Source organism: Parasteatoda tepidariorum, chromosome 1, assembly GCF_043381705.1.
Source record: "Parasteatoda tepidariorum isolate YZ-2023 chromosome 1, CAS_Ptep_4.0, whole genome shotgun sequence".
In the NCBI taxonomy this organism is placed as follows: domain Eukaryota; kingdom Metazoa; phylum Arthropoda; class Arachnida; order Araneae; family Theridiidae; genus Parasteatoda; species Parasteatoda tepidariorum.
The window spans coordinates 61,662,491-61,680,270 of NC_092204.1; the positions used below are offsets into that span (position 1 = coordinate 61,662,491).

Here is a 17,780-nt window from a genome sequence, read left to right on the forward strand (position 1 = left end):
AACTATATTGACCAGAATAATTAAGTTTATATTGATAGTTTTTCGAATTTTTACAAAACTTAATCGCAGTAAAATTATATTTTTTAGTTTTTTATTCATACAAAGATAAGAAAAAAACAGTTGTCTCTGTTTTAGAATTTCGAATCAGTTACGAAGCAATTAAATCTTAAAAATTTTGGTGTTTATTTTTATGGAATCTTGAAAAGTTAACGAAAAATATGAGTATTATTTTATGACATCGTTTGGACACATCGAATGTCAAATGTTCTCCTTTCAATGTTAAAAAAAGGGTATATTTTAGTTAAGAAGCTCGATTCCAACAATATTCTATTTTAGAGGAGCATTCAACGAGATTTGCCGATCATCAAATTATTTATTATTCGGTTCATGATGAAATAATGAAAAATTATGTCTTCATCTTAGCTGCGAATCAGTTGATATTTTTATATTTATTTCTCAATCGGTACATTAATTATTTTATTTATTGACTAGAATAATTAAGTATATAATCGTTAAATCAGCAATATAATGGTGGGGGGGAAATAATGTGTTTTGAAAACATAAGCAACTAAATAGTATAATTTTTTATTAATCAAATGAATTATATCGTCATATTTACTTTATTCTAGAAAAAAGTACTCCTTTTTTCATTATGGTTATAGCAAATCTATTTCCCTAGCAGTTAGTAAACTTGATTTTATTCTAAATTAGACCTTTAGAAATATGATTGTTTGTTTACATTATGTTAGACAAATCATACTTATTTTTTAGCTGTTCGACACTTTCACTTTCTTAAGAAGTGTTTCACTAGTGGTAGTGAAATAAAAATTGCAACAACAGTAAGCAGAAATTTCTTAAATTTTAATCAGCACCTAAAACCACATCAATGATTATTAGATAGTTTAGACACGTTTATATTAATTTAATATGATGATGAGCTAGAACATTTCATTCAGATTTATTAAATAAAATAACAAAAGTATAAATCTTGCTACCACTTTCAATATAAAATTAAAATCTCCCGTGTAGAGGAAATCGCAAAAGTTTGCAGCTATGTAATTTATGACATGTACTTCTTTAGAGCTGCTCTTGATGCATTTTTATTGTATGTTAGAATATATACAGGCGCTCATTCATGATTCAGACAAATTGTAATTTCCCCCCTCCCAAAAATATAAGTTCGCAAAGCCCTCGCCTACGAAGTTTATTTCCCTTTTCTATTTTACCATACATGGTGAGCTTTTTCAGCAAATCTAAATCTTCAAAATGACGCATATTTTCATTGTTGCTAATGATGTCCAAATTATTTCCACTCTAAAATAAGCGAGTAATTTGCAAATAAGATACACTACTAGAAATGTTTCGGAAAATAAATGGTTAAATAGCGATTTATTTAATTGTTATTTTACCGTATTCCACCAAAACAGTCAAGTATCCATAAAAAGATGGTATTCAGACTATTAAATGAGAGAAAAATCCTTTATTGACAGTTTTTACCTAATACGTTTAAACAATCAAAATTTTATGCGCGCCAACTGGGCCCACAGCAGCAGAGAATCGAGAGCACGTTCTTCGAAAGCCGGAAGCTACGCCATGTGAGGAGCATTACGAATTCATATTTATATTTTTCATCATTGGATGTCTACTATACTTATATTAGCGGTGAACACCTTAAGAAGTCAATTAATTCCTTGTAGCTGGGTACATACTATAGCCGAGAGAGATTATCTGCCTATCTCATGACCGGGGGTTCGAATCCCAGTGTTGACAACACAACTTCCTCCTTTTCCCACTATCCCCTCCATTATTTAGCACATGAAGAATATCCAGTGCCCTACACTCCTTAAGTTCAATTTGTAAACCTGGACTGTTTCAATAGGAAACTCTCATTTACTCATAGATGGTAGTACCTCATATCCACTTAACACCCAAAAGTCTAGTATTTCCCATCTCTCACGATAGATGGCACTATTAGACAAGCTAATTAAGTCACGTTATACGGTTCACTTAATAAAAAACAATTCATCCCCNTCCTTTTTTCATTATGGTTATAGCAAATCTATTTCCCTAGCAGTTAGTAAACTTGATTTTATTCTAAATTAGACCTTTAGAAATATGATTGTTTGTTGACATTATGTTAGACAAATCATACTTATTTTTTAGCTGTTCGACACTTTCACTTTTTTAAGAAGTGTTTCACTAGTGGTAGTGAAATAAAAATTGCAACAACAACAGTAAGCAGAAATTTCTTAAATTTTAATCAGCACCTAAAACCACATCAATGATTATTAGATAGTTTAGATACGTTTAAATAAATTTAGTATGATGATGAGCTAGAACATTTCAAATCAGATTTATTAAATAAAATAACAAAAGTATAAATCTTGCTACCACTTTCAATATAAAATTAAAATCTCCCGGAGAGAAGAAACAGCAAAAGTTTTGCAGCTATGTAATTCATAACATGTACTTCTTATGTTAGAATAGATACAGGCGCTCATTTATGATTCAGACAAATTGTAATTCCCCCCCCCTCCCAAAAAATATAAGTTCTCAGCGCCCTCACCTACGAAGTTAATTTCCCTTCTCTATTTTACCATATACGGTGAGCTTTTTAAGCAAATCTAAATTTTCAAAATGACCATATTTTACATTGTTGCTAATGATATCCAAATTATTTCTACTCTAAAATAAGCGAGTAATTTAAATATAACATACACTACTAGAAATGTTTCAGAAAATAAATGGTTAAATAATGATTTATTTAATTATTATATTACCGTACTCAACCAAAACAGTCAAATATCCATAAAAAAGATGGTATTCAGACTATTAAATGAGAGAAAAATCATTTATTGACAGTTTTTACCTAATACGTTTAAACAATCAAAATTTTATCTGCGCCAACTAGGCCCACAGCAACTGAGAATCGAGAGCACGTTCTTCGAAAGCCGGAAGCTAAGCCATGTGAGGAGCATTACGAATTCATATTTATATTTTTCATCATTGGATGTCTACTATATTTATATTAGCAGTAAACACCTTAAGAAGCCAATTAATTCTAAAGATTATCTGTCTATCTCATGACCGGCTGATCGGGGGGTTCGAATCCCAGCGTTGACAACACAACTTCCTCCATTTCCCACTATTCCCTCCATTACTTAGCACATGAAGAATATCCAGTGCCCTACACTCCTCAAGTTCAATTGGTAAACCTGGACTATTTCAATAGGAAACTCTCATTCACACATAGATGGAGGTTCCTCATATCCGCTTAACACACAAAAGTCTAGTATTTCCTATCTCTCACGATAGATGGCACTACTAAACCAGCTAATTAAGCCACGTTATACGGTTCGCTTGATAAAGAACAATTCAACCCCAACCTAATTTCTTTGTCCATAATCTAATGAAAAGCCGAACATAACCTAACTTAAATGTTCATTTAAGTTTCAAACTATGCTAAATATAAATGGTTTCAAAACTTTATAGCTTTGTACTCACGGTTTCCTAATCATACCAGTTGTAAACGATTTCAAAGAAATAATCCTAACGATAAACTTTATGATTAATTGGATGAATAGACTGCTGACGGTTATTTTACCGTAATTTTAGAAAGAAAATTTTAACAGTATAATATTTTTAATATAGTCACGTTATACGGTTCACTTGATAAAAAACAATTCAACCCCAACCTAATTTCTATGTCCATAATCTAATGAAAAGCCTTCCATAACCTAACTTAAATGTAACTTAAATGTTCATTTAAGTGTCAAACTATGCTAAATGTAAATGGTTTCAAAACTTTATAGTTTTGTACTCACGGTTTCTTAATCATACCAGTTGTAAACGATTTCAAATAAATAATCCTAGCGATAAACTTTATGATTCATTAGATAGACGGTTATTTTACCGTAATTTTAGAATGAAAATTTTAACAGTACAATTTTTTTAATATAATATAATATAATATAATATATACATAAAATTATTAGAGTTTGTTTTAAAAAATATCAAAGATCTAATTTATCACAATTCCATTGTAATCAAAATTACGTAGTCCAGAAAAATAATTTCCAACAGTCTAAATGTATTTTCATAAAAGCAACACAAATGAAATACTGTTTGTCATCCAATGGTAAAATGTAAGTCGATACCTATCAAGAACACAAATTCAATATCTACAAAGATAATATCATTCATTCATCACACGCTTGATAACATCCTAAGTGGTTTATTTTTCAAGGTCGGGTAACATAAAATAAAAAAATAAAAACCAATATCGAATGGATGATACTGAAAGATAAATTTTAATTCTAGATCAATGGAGCAAAAAAAGTATTTAATAACCTTTAATATCGTTGTTTTAACTAGATAGAACTTTGAAACATTATTTTACAAACATAGTTTAAAAAAGAAAAGAAAGAAGAAATTAGTTTTTTAGTTCTTCCTCTGTTATAATATTTTATGTTTCATCAATCTTTTAAAACTTCTCAAATTCGATAGATTAAAAACTAAAGCTTTAGTTCTAATTTTAACCCTAATCAAATCATACTGATATTTTTTAAAACTATAACAAAAAAAATTTTTGATTTTTTTAAAAAAAATTATTACTGCACAGACACAAATAAATTTGAAAAATCATTCATGAATTTGAAAAATTATTCATGGATTTGAGAATTTAAATGAATAGATAAAATTAAAGCAGAAAACTAAACTTATATACAGAAAAACGTAAATACCAGATTCCTTAGTCTAATAATTGAATTTATCGTTTAACACCTTCTTAATTAAGTCAAAAGAGATCAATCATTATTGTTATGGCATGCAGTAATTCTTCCAGTATATTTTAAACCTGGGGAAATTAAAAGGAAAGAGTTATTCATTACATGCTATTCCTCATTAATTTGAGTCGCAGTGGCTCAGGGGTTAGAGCGTTCTCTTCTCCCAATGAGTTAACCTTTGTTCGAATCCCAGTGGTGGCTGGTTGATACGAATTCTGCTTGCGGCTGGCCTCTACCACAGTGCTGACGTAAAATATCCTCACTAGTAGACCGATCATGGGCTAGAATCCCCTACTCATCGAGCTAACCGTAAAAGGTTTTCGTGGCTTTCTTCTCCATGTAGAGCAAATATGGGTTAATTCCATCAAATATTCATCTACGAGGGATAGTTTGCCCCCATGCTTGATCCAGGAGTACCCTTGTCTTCTTGATTCGATTCAAAATTACAAGGCTAAGGAATTGAACATTGACAGTCTTAAACTCAAAATTGGTTCAGCTGTTCTGAGCCGGTTATAAAATAAAGTAAGATACACCCCATACTTTCTTTTCCAAGTTTTCTAAGAAATATTCAATATAAAAAAAATTCAATTCAATTTGCCAAACGTGCCATAGAAAGATATTTTTACTCATTTTTACAACTAATTTTTGATGCAAAAATATATGGAAACAATTTTCCAAACGGCTACATGAATAAGTCATTGACACGCTTATTTTTTATTTCAAAATTAAAATTTGTATGTTTATTAAATTAAAAGAAGGTAGTATACATCACGGCGTGAAGTTTATTAATAAAAATAATACAAAGAAATGATGAAGAAAGCATAAAACAGTAACATATAACCTGACTTAAAAAATCTGTAACTGTCTCGTAACATCGTAAAAAACTTCTACAAACTCTGAACATATTTTTTTTAATGTTATAATAATTTTAGTTTGGCCATTGTTAGTAAATAAAACAAAGAGGCCTCATACAAAACAAAAGGCCTTAGACCTCATACTTATGCAAGCCCCTGAAATTTCTTTTTTTCATATATATCGAAATATTATGTTGTTTGCATAAAATTTTAAAATGCCTTGAAACATTTACTATCGTGTAGAAGTGTTTATGTGCATATGTAAATTGTGTGCTTCATCTGGCGTCAGTAACTTGTATAGAAACAGTTGTTTAATAAGAATTATACTTGAAAATATTACAATATAATTTCATTACAACTGGACTGAAAGAAAGATTGTAAGACTCAAAGCGTTAATTTTAACTTGTCAAACGCAGACTGAAAAATGTAAACTAAACGTAGACTAAAAATGACAACTTTTAATGTTCGCAATATTTTTTTAATATTGTTGACATCAATTTATTCGTTGATATTACTATAGTTATTCGATATTTTAATGTCAATATAAAGGAGGGTGGTACTGAGGATAAATTAGGAGAAACATCAGTGTTCGGAATACCGGTAAAATGCATGCTGGGTAATGGCATTTGACCTTAAAACATTGATGTAGAACATACCCGGCAAATGCATACCGGGCAGTGGCATTTAACTAGGCCTAGTATATATTTCGAACATTTACCAAAACGACTATGTGACTGTCAACATTCACCGGTGAAAGTCAACATCCACCAATTTCGAACATTCGCGGTAACATATATATATCGTTAATATTTTTAAAAAAAGAAGAAAAGCATAATGGGATTCACGATTTTTCCTTTTCCAAATATCTTAACAGTAACACTTAATAGTTTAATATACTTCTGAATTTCGTCCGAGGCTATAATTTCAAAACAATAATAAGTTAATTGCATTTACAGACAGCATATTTCGAAATTAAGATTACTAAATAATAAAAACGTGGACCCGTAACATTTCGATCACACATATCACGGATATTAACAATTTATAAATTGAGTTATATACAATCATTTTACGAACAAGAAAAAAAAATCCTATCCCTCCAACATGCTTATTAAAAATAACTAACTGATTCATCAAAGCACAGATCACTTAAATAAATGTACTTACAACTGTCAGATGCTGACCAGTTTTCATATCCATTTTGAAGCGACTTAAATAAATATCAGTGAAAAGAAGTCAGAGCAGAGATGTTTAAGAACGGAGGTGGAGAAGAGAGAATGCCGATAGGAAACATGTGTTCTCATAAAAAACCATGAGATAACAGCATTAGAGTGTTTGCACTCTTGAACTCAAGAAATATCGCGTCCTTGTGCAGTATCATTCAAAATAGATACCGACACCACACAATTACTGAATCTCATCGCTCTACTGATACAAATGTTGTATTGGCCAGCATAGAAATATATTATAAAAGTAGAGATAATTTTTGTAAATACTATTGGGTATAAAAATTTAGAACATTGTTTTTTGGGAGCATTATGACAGGGGTGGAGTATTATTTAAAATTATGTGCTAGCTGTGTTGTTAAAAAAAAATTGTGATTTTTTTTTTAAATTGCTCCAAATATTTTTCTTTAAAATAAATAGAGACTCGGTGGCTCAGCAGATAAGCATTCGCCTTCCAAAGAGGTGACCCGGGTTTGAATTCCTGCGATGGCTGGTCGATACGAATTCTGCTGCCGGCTCGCCCGACCACAGCGCTGATGTAAATTATCCTCAGGGGTAGACGGATCAAGGGTTAGAGTTCTCTTACCATCAGGCTAACCGTGGGAGGTTTCCGGGGTTTTCCGTTCCATGTAACGCTAATGTGGGTTAATTCCATCAAAAAGTCATCCAATACTTGATGACAAATGTCTCCAATACTTGAATACAAATGTCTCCCAATACTTGATCCAGGAGTTCCCCCGTCTTCTGGATTGGGTTCAAAATTACAAGGCTACGGAATTGAACTATTAGTAGTCGTAAATTCAGAATCGGGTCGGCTGTGCAATGTCGATTATAAAAAAATTTTATAACAGGGGGTCGCATAAATGTTGCGACAAACTTCTAGGGGGGTTAGGGCACATCATCAGGATTGCTTAGGAACCTATAATGTCGTCCGTTCACCGCTAGGGACGCTTTCCTATTATAAAAATGTTATTTCGAGTACTTCTGAACAGGTCATAATCGAGCAATGCTCCTAGCTGCTTAGACAATACTTCTGAGTATGGGTTTCTATGCAAATTTAATCCTGATGGTGTGCCCAAACTTCCCTGGAAGTCTGTCGCAATGTTTACACGACCCCTTGTTATTTATAACGTTTTTAGACTTGTAAATTATGACAATAAATAAACAAATATATCATTTTAAAAAAACTGTAGTTAAAACTAATTCGAGTTTTCCAAAAAGACAACAAAGATCAAATATTTGTAAAAATGCAATAAAACATCTGTTCCAATATTTTCTTTCAATTAAAAGAATAAAACTCTCATAATTCATTCTGAATTATAAAAAGTCATTAGCGTTTATAAATTTTAATTGCAATAGTTGATTTCAACGCTACTTTTCAAAGTATGATATGCTTCAAAACTGCACTTATAAAATCTTTTTCCTTAGCCCGAATTAAAATAAAATGAGGCAGAGATATTTAAAAATGTGAGGAAAAAAATTTTCAAGCTAACAACACCCTTATTGCGAAGAACAACACCCAAAAAGAAGAGAAAAAATTGGTGGTTTATTTAGGTTAAAAGTTCGTGAACCGTAATGATTCATAAATTTTACAATGTCTCGGAAAATTTTGAAATAAGTCAGTAAAAACAAAATAAAGACTTTATCAATGATATTTTATTATTACAAATAAAGATTTTCCTTTCTTAACTTACATTTACTTTTAAAATGACAAGAAATAGATACATCAACTGTGTTTTTGCTGTATCAGAACTTGTAATTAAACATCAAATGTGAAGTTTTAAAGTGTCTCTTAAAAAAACCTTCTCATAATCTATATATGTATTTCGCTAATGTGTTACCTCGGGTTATACTTTATTTGTTAGCAACACTAAAGTTGTTATTCCTTTTGTTAGGTTGGCTTAAGTAATAATTTAAAAAGTGTTAAAAAAATTAGTCATTCTTTAAGTATTTATTTAGTTTCAATATGTTATGTTATTTGTAATAATTTAAGTTTTGATGACAAGTTTGTTATGCGCTAAGTATTCATTTAGAATGATTTTGTATTTTTATAGAAATGAAAACTTAGCTACGAAGTAATTATTTCAATATATATTTGATCCTTTCTAAAATGGCCGAGGAAATTTTTAACATAAACGACAAACAAAAACATGCTATGGTGCCTCATACTGTCACACTAATTACCGGTGGAAGAGCTAACCTTTTTCGAGCAATAACATCTAACGATACTCAAAATATGGATCGAGAGGTGCGTAAGGAAGTAGTACAGCTCGTAATGGAGCATTGGGATGCGCTTTCTGTCTTATCTCTCGGCCGAGGAGAAAATAAATTTAATACTTCTGCTGTCTACGATGCTGAAATATCCCGAATTCATAATTTTTAGGATTCATAATGAAATGGACGGGCAGATTTTAAATTATTACCAAAATTCAATACATAAAAAATTATGACAATATTGCGGACAATTCTCGAAAATAGTTAAGATTGAAATAAAAGTACTGCAGCGCAAGTAAAGCCCCGGTAACAGTTGGAAGAGGAGAATACTTGGTTATTATGTCGTTTAAAATTAATTAAGTTGCTAGGATTGGAGGAGAGGGTGAAGAATTAGAATATTTTAATATAGTTGTGCTGCCCATTCGGCTTAGTTACCATTAAAGTTTACATGTTGTAGATGAAACTTTTGAGAGGTGACTAAGTTAGTTGCCAAAAGCGGCTAATTTGTTTTGATTATAAGCAACAATACGCGAATTTTCATCATAATCACAGTTACAAACAGATTAATGGAATAAAAATCGATGAAACTCAAATTGAAATAAAAACGGAATAGTAAGGGTTATATATTGTTCATTTTAAAGAGTGCGTCTAAACTATTTTGCTTCAAACGCCGTTAATTGCCCAGTAAAATTTAATGCTGTGAAACGTTGCTCGTTTTCTTTTTCTGATCACGAAATAGTGACTGGTCAATACAGAGTGTTCCATAATAACTTCCCTTAATATACAGGTTGCTCCGTCATCATTAATCAAATTGATTATGTTTTTTCTTACTTGAATATTATTTTGTAATCCTCAAACCGTATGTTTTTTTTTAACTTTCTGTTTCTCAAGAACCCTAAAAAATAAATAATTAAAGGTGGTGTATACGCAAAACCTTATGCATGTCTAAAATCTTTATAAAGAAGGGGATAAAAACCATGTACATGAAGGTTCTCAGATTAATATTTAAGAGAGAAAAAAAAAAGAATACCCTTTCTAAACACTGACCAATCATAATTAAAATGGAATAAAATCCTTAAAAACTGGTTTACTTGTCTTGTATAGTGCTTTCTCTTTTCGTCTTTATTTCCTAATGAAAGGAAATTAATTTTGATCCTTTTGTTTTTATTGACCTCAACAATGATTGGTTAGAGTTTGTAAACTATTTTATAACAGAAATATTAATTTGCTGCTTTTAGCATCAAATTAATATTACTGTTACGTTCTGTAATGTTCTGTTTTTTAATTCACTACATCAGGCTCTTTCACGATAATTCTGTGGAGAAGTTTTAATTATCGTAGGCATCATCGTATAGACACACTAAAATGAGTTTTAATCAATTAGATAGGGTGACAAACTAAAGCAAATATTGTAAACATTCCATAGAATAACTTTACTCCACCATATAACATCGTCTCTACTCCCAAAGAGAGCACCACACGTTTAAGCGAACTCATTCGGCTCAGAGGGGGGTTAACATGGAAACCTGACACACTATATACAAGATTTCTAAAAATATGTATTAAAAGTAACCATTGTATAAAACCCTATATTACTGTAATTTTTTTCTATTAAAGAAGTTCCATCATGTAAATGTAACTTCGTTTATTTTTAACTTAATGTTGCAACTTATATAGCTACTGAGTGATATAATTTATTTTAAAGACTTTAATAAAACTAGATAACATTAGAATTTTTTTTCTGTGTTATATAACTAATGAAAGAAAATTGTGCACTAATAACAAGTGATGATTTAAAACTGATTTAAAAATTAATTTTAAATGATTCTCTAACCAAAAATTGAACTGAATTGAAAGAAATCTTCAAATTATTTCATTGGTTTCCACTCAGCGCCGCCAGTCAAGTGGGTGCTTTTGCACTCCTCTGAAAATCCAATTAATCTAAATTGATATTTTGCTTTTAAATGCTTGTGGTTTTTATTATTTTAAAATATTACAAATAATGCTTGATTCCCGTCGTATAGAATTTTTTCCAATTCAGAAACTAAACACAATAGTTGTATTTTTTAACTGATTGCTACGATCAGTTTTTTCTATTGTTAATTAAAAGATAAAAGTGATTTTAAAAATATGGGAAAACTTGTATTTCGAGAAGTTATATTTGTTACTTTTAGAACAATTAAAAAATTGTTTTATCCATATTTTTACACTTCTTTAACTCAAGGCTAAATTTAAAATTTACACCAAAAAAAAATTTATTCTTAACCAAAAAAAAAAATTTCATGAAATCACATCCACATGCCTTTATCCAATGGCCATATTTTTTGTGTGTTCTGGAGAATTTATACGGAAAACTAAAAATTTATAAGAAGATCACGAATACCCACACATGTGACCTATGACGTCAGCGCCAGATGATCGCTCATAAGCAAAATGGCATGTTGAAGTTGAGCTAAGCTTCTCTATATTAGTTAGAATGTCAATTAACGTGAAATTATATAAATACAGCACCGTATCGCGCGTCAAATTTGCTGAAATATGATTATTTCTCGTCTACGTCTTTTACTAAACTTAGATTTATTATTTGCTTATGTATTTTATTGTAACCGTGATATACTTTTGTTCTGTGTACCTGGCAACTTCGATACGTAATTATTTTTTTTTCATTTTCTACATGGCTTTGTGCCTTTCTTTGGGTTAAGTAAGAAATATATAGTGAAAAAATTTAAATCTTTGTGAAAGAATATAGAATGTATCACTTAAGATAATTGATACTTGACGGGCTAGACTTACTCGAAATAGAATTGAAAGAACAGTTGCTGACGTAAACAAATGCCACCCTTCAACAACCAATTAGAATCGAAATACCCACACTGCGTCACTTGCAGGTATCCCATTGGATACCTGCAAGTGACGTCATCGTAGGAAATTTCTGGCGTTTATCGATTCAGAAGCCAATCAGATTCGACACAGACGCTTACACAACATACACGTCACTTACAGGTATCCAATTAAATCACGTGGTTAAGCATAATCACTTTACTTCTTCTGGAATTCCAACTATGCTCTGACAATTAATATGAACATATAAAAAGCAGTAATAACGAAAGAGTAAAATCGAATCATAACTTTAACCCAAATGTGGAATAATATTCTGTTTCATAGCTTTTCTGTCGTATACATGACTAAAAGGTAGAGTTTTGTTTTTTAAACAAATTAAAATTTTCAATAGTGGCAACACAGTCGGAGCACAAGCTTATTTACATATTATTCTGAATCAAGATGCAATTTGCTGTTCTTGAAAAAAGTCGTTATTACTTAGCGAAATTCGCTACATTTTCAAGGTGACTCTTGTCATTAACATGAGTTAAAAATGAAGGTAAAATATAAATTTAATTTTAATAGTGTATCGATATGACTCTTACAAATCCAAGTTTTTGAGAGTAAACATAGAGTTATAACTATAAATTATATTTATGAGACATATTTATGAATATATTTTTAAGAGTTATAGCTATAAAATATATTTAAAATAAACATAGAACAGGGAAATCAGGGAGACGAAGAAAAAGTCATGAAATTTTATCAATCTGGAAAAATCAGGATTTTAAAATAAAATACTCAAAAAGTTAGGATAAATAATTTGGTTTGAGTTACCTAAAAATCGGATATTTCTTTTGTCAAATAAACGTTTGCTTCTTAATACTATTTTTATGATATTTTTATAATATATTTTTTAAATTGCTTATTCTATTTTTACAGCAAGTATAACCTTTTGTGATATATTTTATGTACAAAAATGAGGCGTAACTGAAAAAGTGACTATAAAATTTATGCTCTGTTTACAAAAATCAGAAAAATTCCATATATTCAGTCAGGAAAATTTTTTTCGAAGTGTTTGTTTCAACTCTGATCTTGCTCTAGTGGAGAACACAAAAAATTCTGATTGCTCATTCACAAATGAATGACGTACAGTGCGTCAAAAAAAGAACAGACCACTCTGAATAACTTTTGGTCTAATGATCGGATTTTCACGTTCTAGGGCTTATTCTTAATGATTCGAAGGGGTGACCTCAAATATGCTAATTAATCAGTGTAAACGATATTTTAAGTTAAGGAAATCTGACACAAAAACGTACTTCCTCTAAAAATCATACATTTTTTTACTGATTTGGATTTTTGATTATGAAAATATAGGGAGCAGACGCAATCTGGGAAATATAATCCCAATAATTTGATCAACAGATTGGACCAAAGTTTTGGACACTTAATGTTAATTCTGTATCCATATCTTGAGAACTTTATTAGCGAATTGCAACATTTTTGCACACAATTATAAAATGCATTTATCCAAAAATAATTTACCACAAAAAATAATAATGCTTAATAAATATTTATTATTTTTTATTATTTTATTTAATAATCATTGAAACAATTTTCAATTGAAAGGTATACAATTTTTTACATCATTTTAAAAACAAAGCAATTTCACATGACAAAATACAAAATTTGGGCGAAATTGGACGAATAGTTCCTGAGAAGTCGAATTTTAAAAATACAACTTTTTTAAAATTCGATATCTGAGGAACTATTTGTATATTTGCATTTTTAGATGAACTATTGGTACATATGCATTCTGCGATGTAAAATTGTTTTCTTTAAAATTATGTAAAAAATTAAATGCATTGCAATTCAAAACTTTTTCGACTATTATTAAATAAAATAACAAAAAATAATAAATATTTATTAAAAGTTATTTTTTGCATGAAATTATCTTTGAATAAATTAACTTTATAATTGAATTTTTAAAAAAATACATATGATTCGCTGTAAGATGTTATTGAAATAGGAAGACATACGCATAAATTAGCATTAACATAAAGGGGTTCAAACTTTTAACCGCTCTCCTGACCTAACTATTAGGATCATCTCTTCCAGATTGCGGCTACCCCCTATATTTTTGGGGGTCAGGAATTCAAATAAGTTGCAAAAAAAAGGCATGTTTATACAGAGATTGTGTCTGATTTCGTAACTTAAAATATCGTCAGCACTTATTAATTAGAATATTTGAAGTAACTCCCTAGAGCCATTAAGATTTTGTTCCAGAACGTGAAAATCCCATCATTAGATCAAAAATTATTCAGGGTAGTCTTTTTTTTTCTCGTTCCCTGTACATAGATTAGAATGGGATTAATTTCATCATTAGGTATCTAAAATATACCATAATCTGAAGATGGATATATTAAGAGAGCTAATAAACTCACTTGTTTGCAAATGCCATTCAAATGCGTGTTAAAAAATACAAAAATAAAATACAATACATATTTTTATGCTCTGCTCATAATATATTATAATTAACTAATATCCGAAGTAATTTAGAAATTTATTTTTATTTTTTTTTNCATTAGGTATCTAAAATATACCATAATCTGAAGATGGATATATTAAGAGAGCTAATAAACCCACTTGTTTGCAAATGCCATTCAAATGCGTGTTAAAAAATACAAAAATAAAATACAGTACATATTTTTATGCTCTGCTCATAATATATTATTATTAACTAACATCCGAAGTAATTTAGAAATTTATCTTTAAATTTTTTTAGAAAATGTTAGGTTTTAACTATCCTTAAATTTGTAGAAAGGTCCATATAGCAAAAAACATTTTATTAGAATAATTATATTAAATGATGCTTAATGTTTTGCTAGTATTACCAATTCGATATTTAATTTTAAAAAACAGAATGTTCTCTTTTAATCTTTTTTTAAAAATTAAATAAAGCCTGATTTTTCTTTACACTTTAAAATTTCTACGTCATTGAAAAAAAAATTTGTCCAAAACTGATAGTAGAGTAACTTTAATCATTGAAATTGTTTCTAAAATTTCCGATGCTCATATGTAAAAATATTTTTCACCCCCTTGCACTTTCTCCATTACAAAAATACTTTCTTACTTAATAAGTATTAAATAAAAAACTCATATCCAGTCACAAGTTTCAATAATTCACATTCAACCAGAAAACCTCAATGTATTCAGTAAAAATCCGTAGTTTCTTATGAGCTCAACATTTTTTTCTAAGTTATTAATATTTTATATAATTCACTCACTAAAGCTAAAACAAATACACACATTTAAAGTTCTCAAAACAATTGAAAAAAGGAGAAAAAAATAATTACCGCTAGCTTTTCGGCATGAGTCGACATCTTAGCAGCAGACTCGTCCCAGTTTCTTCCTGAAAACATGAGTGATGCAAACCCAAAACAGTATACATGCGTTTATTTACCGTTGGGCAAGCTGCGCAAGAATCGAGAATAAACGCCACAAGAACCACGTGTTTTCTAAATTCTCTGAAGGCGTTGCAATTTCAGAATGAATGAATGATCTTAGAATTATAAGATGTACGTACTGTCCTCGACGTCGCTTCCCAATGCTTTACAGATGATTGTTTTTACTTGTTTTATTGCTTTTACTTCTTTTTTTTACTCCTTCCTCTTCAGGAAGTTATGTTCGAGGCGCCTTCAAGGTGATTGCCTTCCTTTAGCTGTCGTATAACAAGGCCGTTTTAGCAACTACATCATGGGGTTATTAAGTTCTTCATTTGAACAAGAACAATTAGTAAAGAAGCTCATAGAAATAAACTAAATTTTTTTAAGAAAATCTGCAAAAAGTAAAGTGTGCATGTGGCCCTCTCAATCGGAAAGCATGCTTTTCCCTCGAAGAAAATAACGAAAACAAAGTATTAAATTCAAACAATGCTCATTAGTTAATAAATTTGAATTTTAGCATAATTAACGTTTATAAATTTTGTTCATGTAATTATGTCAGAATTACAATCAAATAATTAATATTTTTTTAATTATTAGATTAAAATTCTAAAACTATTAATGTTAATCATTAGATAAAATTCTAAAATAATTAATGTTAATCATTAGTTAAAATTTTTACATAATTAAGGTTTATAAATTATGTTTATATAATTATGTCAAAATTACAATCCAATAATTAATGCTTTTTAAATTATTAGATTAAAATTCTAATGTAATCAATGTTTTTAAATTATTAGATTAAAATTTTAAAATAATTAATGTTAATCACTAGATTAAAATTTCAATGTAATTAATGTTAATTATTAGATTAAAATTCTAACATTATCAAAGTTTATTAATTATTATAATAAATTGCTAAGATAATTAATGTTTATTAATTATGAAATAAAAATGTTAAAAAATCTCAAACTTATTAATTCTTAAGTTAAATTTCTAATTTAATTAACGTTAAATAAGCCCTTGATGGTGCTTTCCCATAGGGGTTATGATATTTAGGTGATTCAACCAGATTTTTTGTTACTTATTTTTATTTTTTGTTATTGTATATATGTAATGCCTGATCCTGTAATGATTTCTTTTATCATAATATCGCAGTCTATAATATTTGCAGTCGTAATTTGATATACCTTTTTATAAGGATGACAACATAATAATTTTTCTAGGGTTTCATTGAGGAAAATAGTTAAAAAAGCTATTTACAAATTATATACATGGAGCTGAGCTCCTGGACACAAATTTACTAGACCATTTCCAAAAAACTAACGCGCTTTTCCTATGTTATCGTATAGTTACTTTCATGTCATGTGATCTATAATATCCAGACTTCTTTGTTGGGTATTGACGCCGTAAGATCATACGACCGGATGAGGAGGAATTAATATCTCAAAATATTTATTAATTTTAATGGGAATTTGGCTTCATTAATATATTTTACTGCTCAGTATGGACTCATTTTAAAAATAAAGATTGCATCGCTATTCAATAAAAGTTAATGTATACGCGAAGAGTTTAGTTAATTATGTGAAAGAGATTATTTGAAGTTCTCATCAATCAGAAAAGCTTATCTGCAAATAAAATATAATTCTTTTCATGTTTAGTTTTAAGATCCTTTTAATTTTATTAAGCTATTATTTTAGATGTTATATATATATATATATTTAACATTTTCATCAATAAAATGAACAAAATAAATGAATGAACTAGTTTGATTATGCTCTCCCAATGCTTAGCACTTCAATTAAAAGAAAACTTAGTCTTTTTCTAGAAACTTGTAATAGAAAAAGTTTCATGCAGATAGTTAAAAAGGTAAAAACAATTGTGAATGTAAAGATAAGGGTTATGAACGAAAAAACAAATGAAAATGTAAAGACTTACTACAATTTTTATGTTAAATTATGAACTCACACGAGTTAGAAACACCGGCATGTACTGTTAGTTATATACCCATAACTTTCTACATTACTAACGCCACTACAATTTATCTGTTTAACCACGCTCCTAAATTCCGAAACAAAGGACTAGCCATTATAATAGATAAATATTATACTGTTAGTTAATGGCCGACTCTACAATAGTTCTGACATAAAGAACTCCAATGGAAGACTTGTCAAAGGCTAAAATTCCATTTACGGAGGGGAAACCATGAAGGGTTTTCGTGACGGCATCATTTTATTTTACTTGAGGAAGAGAGTGTCCGCGAGAGATGTTTGTTGGCTGCCGGCAGGATTCGGACCAAGACCCTTTGGAGTCGTAGTCGGATGCTGTTGACACCATTTTCTATCATGAATCGGATCACGACAGAAAAGGGTGTACCGCCCCCCCCCCCAGTCCATGGTGAGTTAGAAAGCTTTATACAGTCAATTCGCTATAACTCGA

The 17,780-nt window shown here is 29.7% G+C and overlaps 1 protein-coding gene across 2 annotated transcripts in view; it reads right to left on the reverse strand.

Moving 5' to 3' along the window:
• Positions 1–15,604, reverse strand: part of LOC107452659 (UTP--glucose-1-phosphate uridylyltransferase) — a 71,761-nt gene extending 56,157 nt beyond the window's left edge. Inside the window, exon 1 of one of the 2 annotated variants that reach the window (XM_016069205.3) lies at positions 15,255–15,604. In XM_016069205.3, the coding sequence (XP_015924691.1) occupies positions 15,255–15,320 (66 nt within the window). In that variant the 5' untranslated portion in view covers positions 15,321–15,604. Of the gene's footprint in view, positions 1–6,805; positions 7,074–15,254 lie in introns of those variants that run through there. The other variant, XM_016069206.3, reaches the window with a different exon arrangement.
• Positions 15,605–17,780: the final 2,176 nt, after the last annotated feature.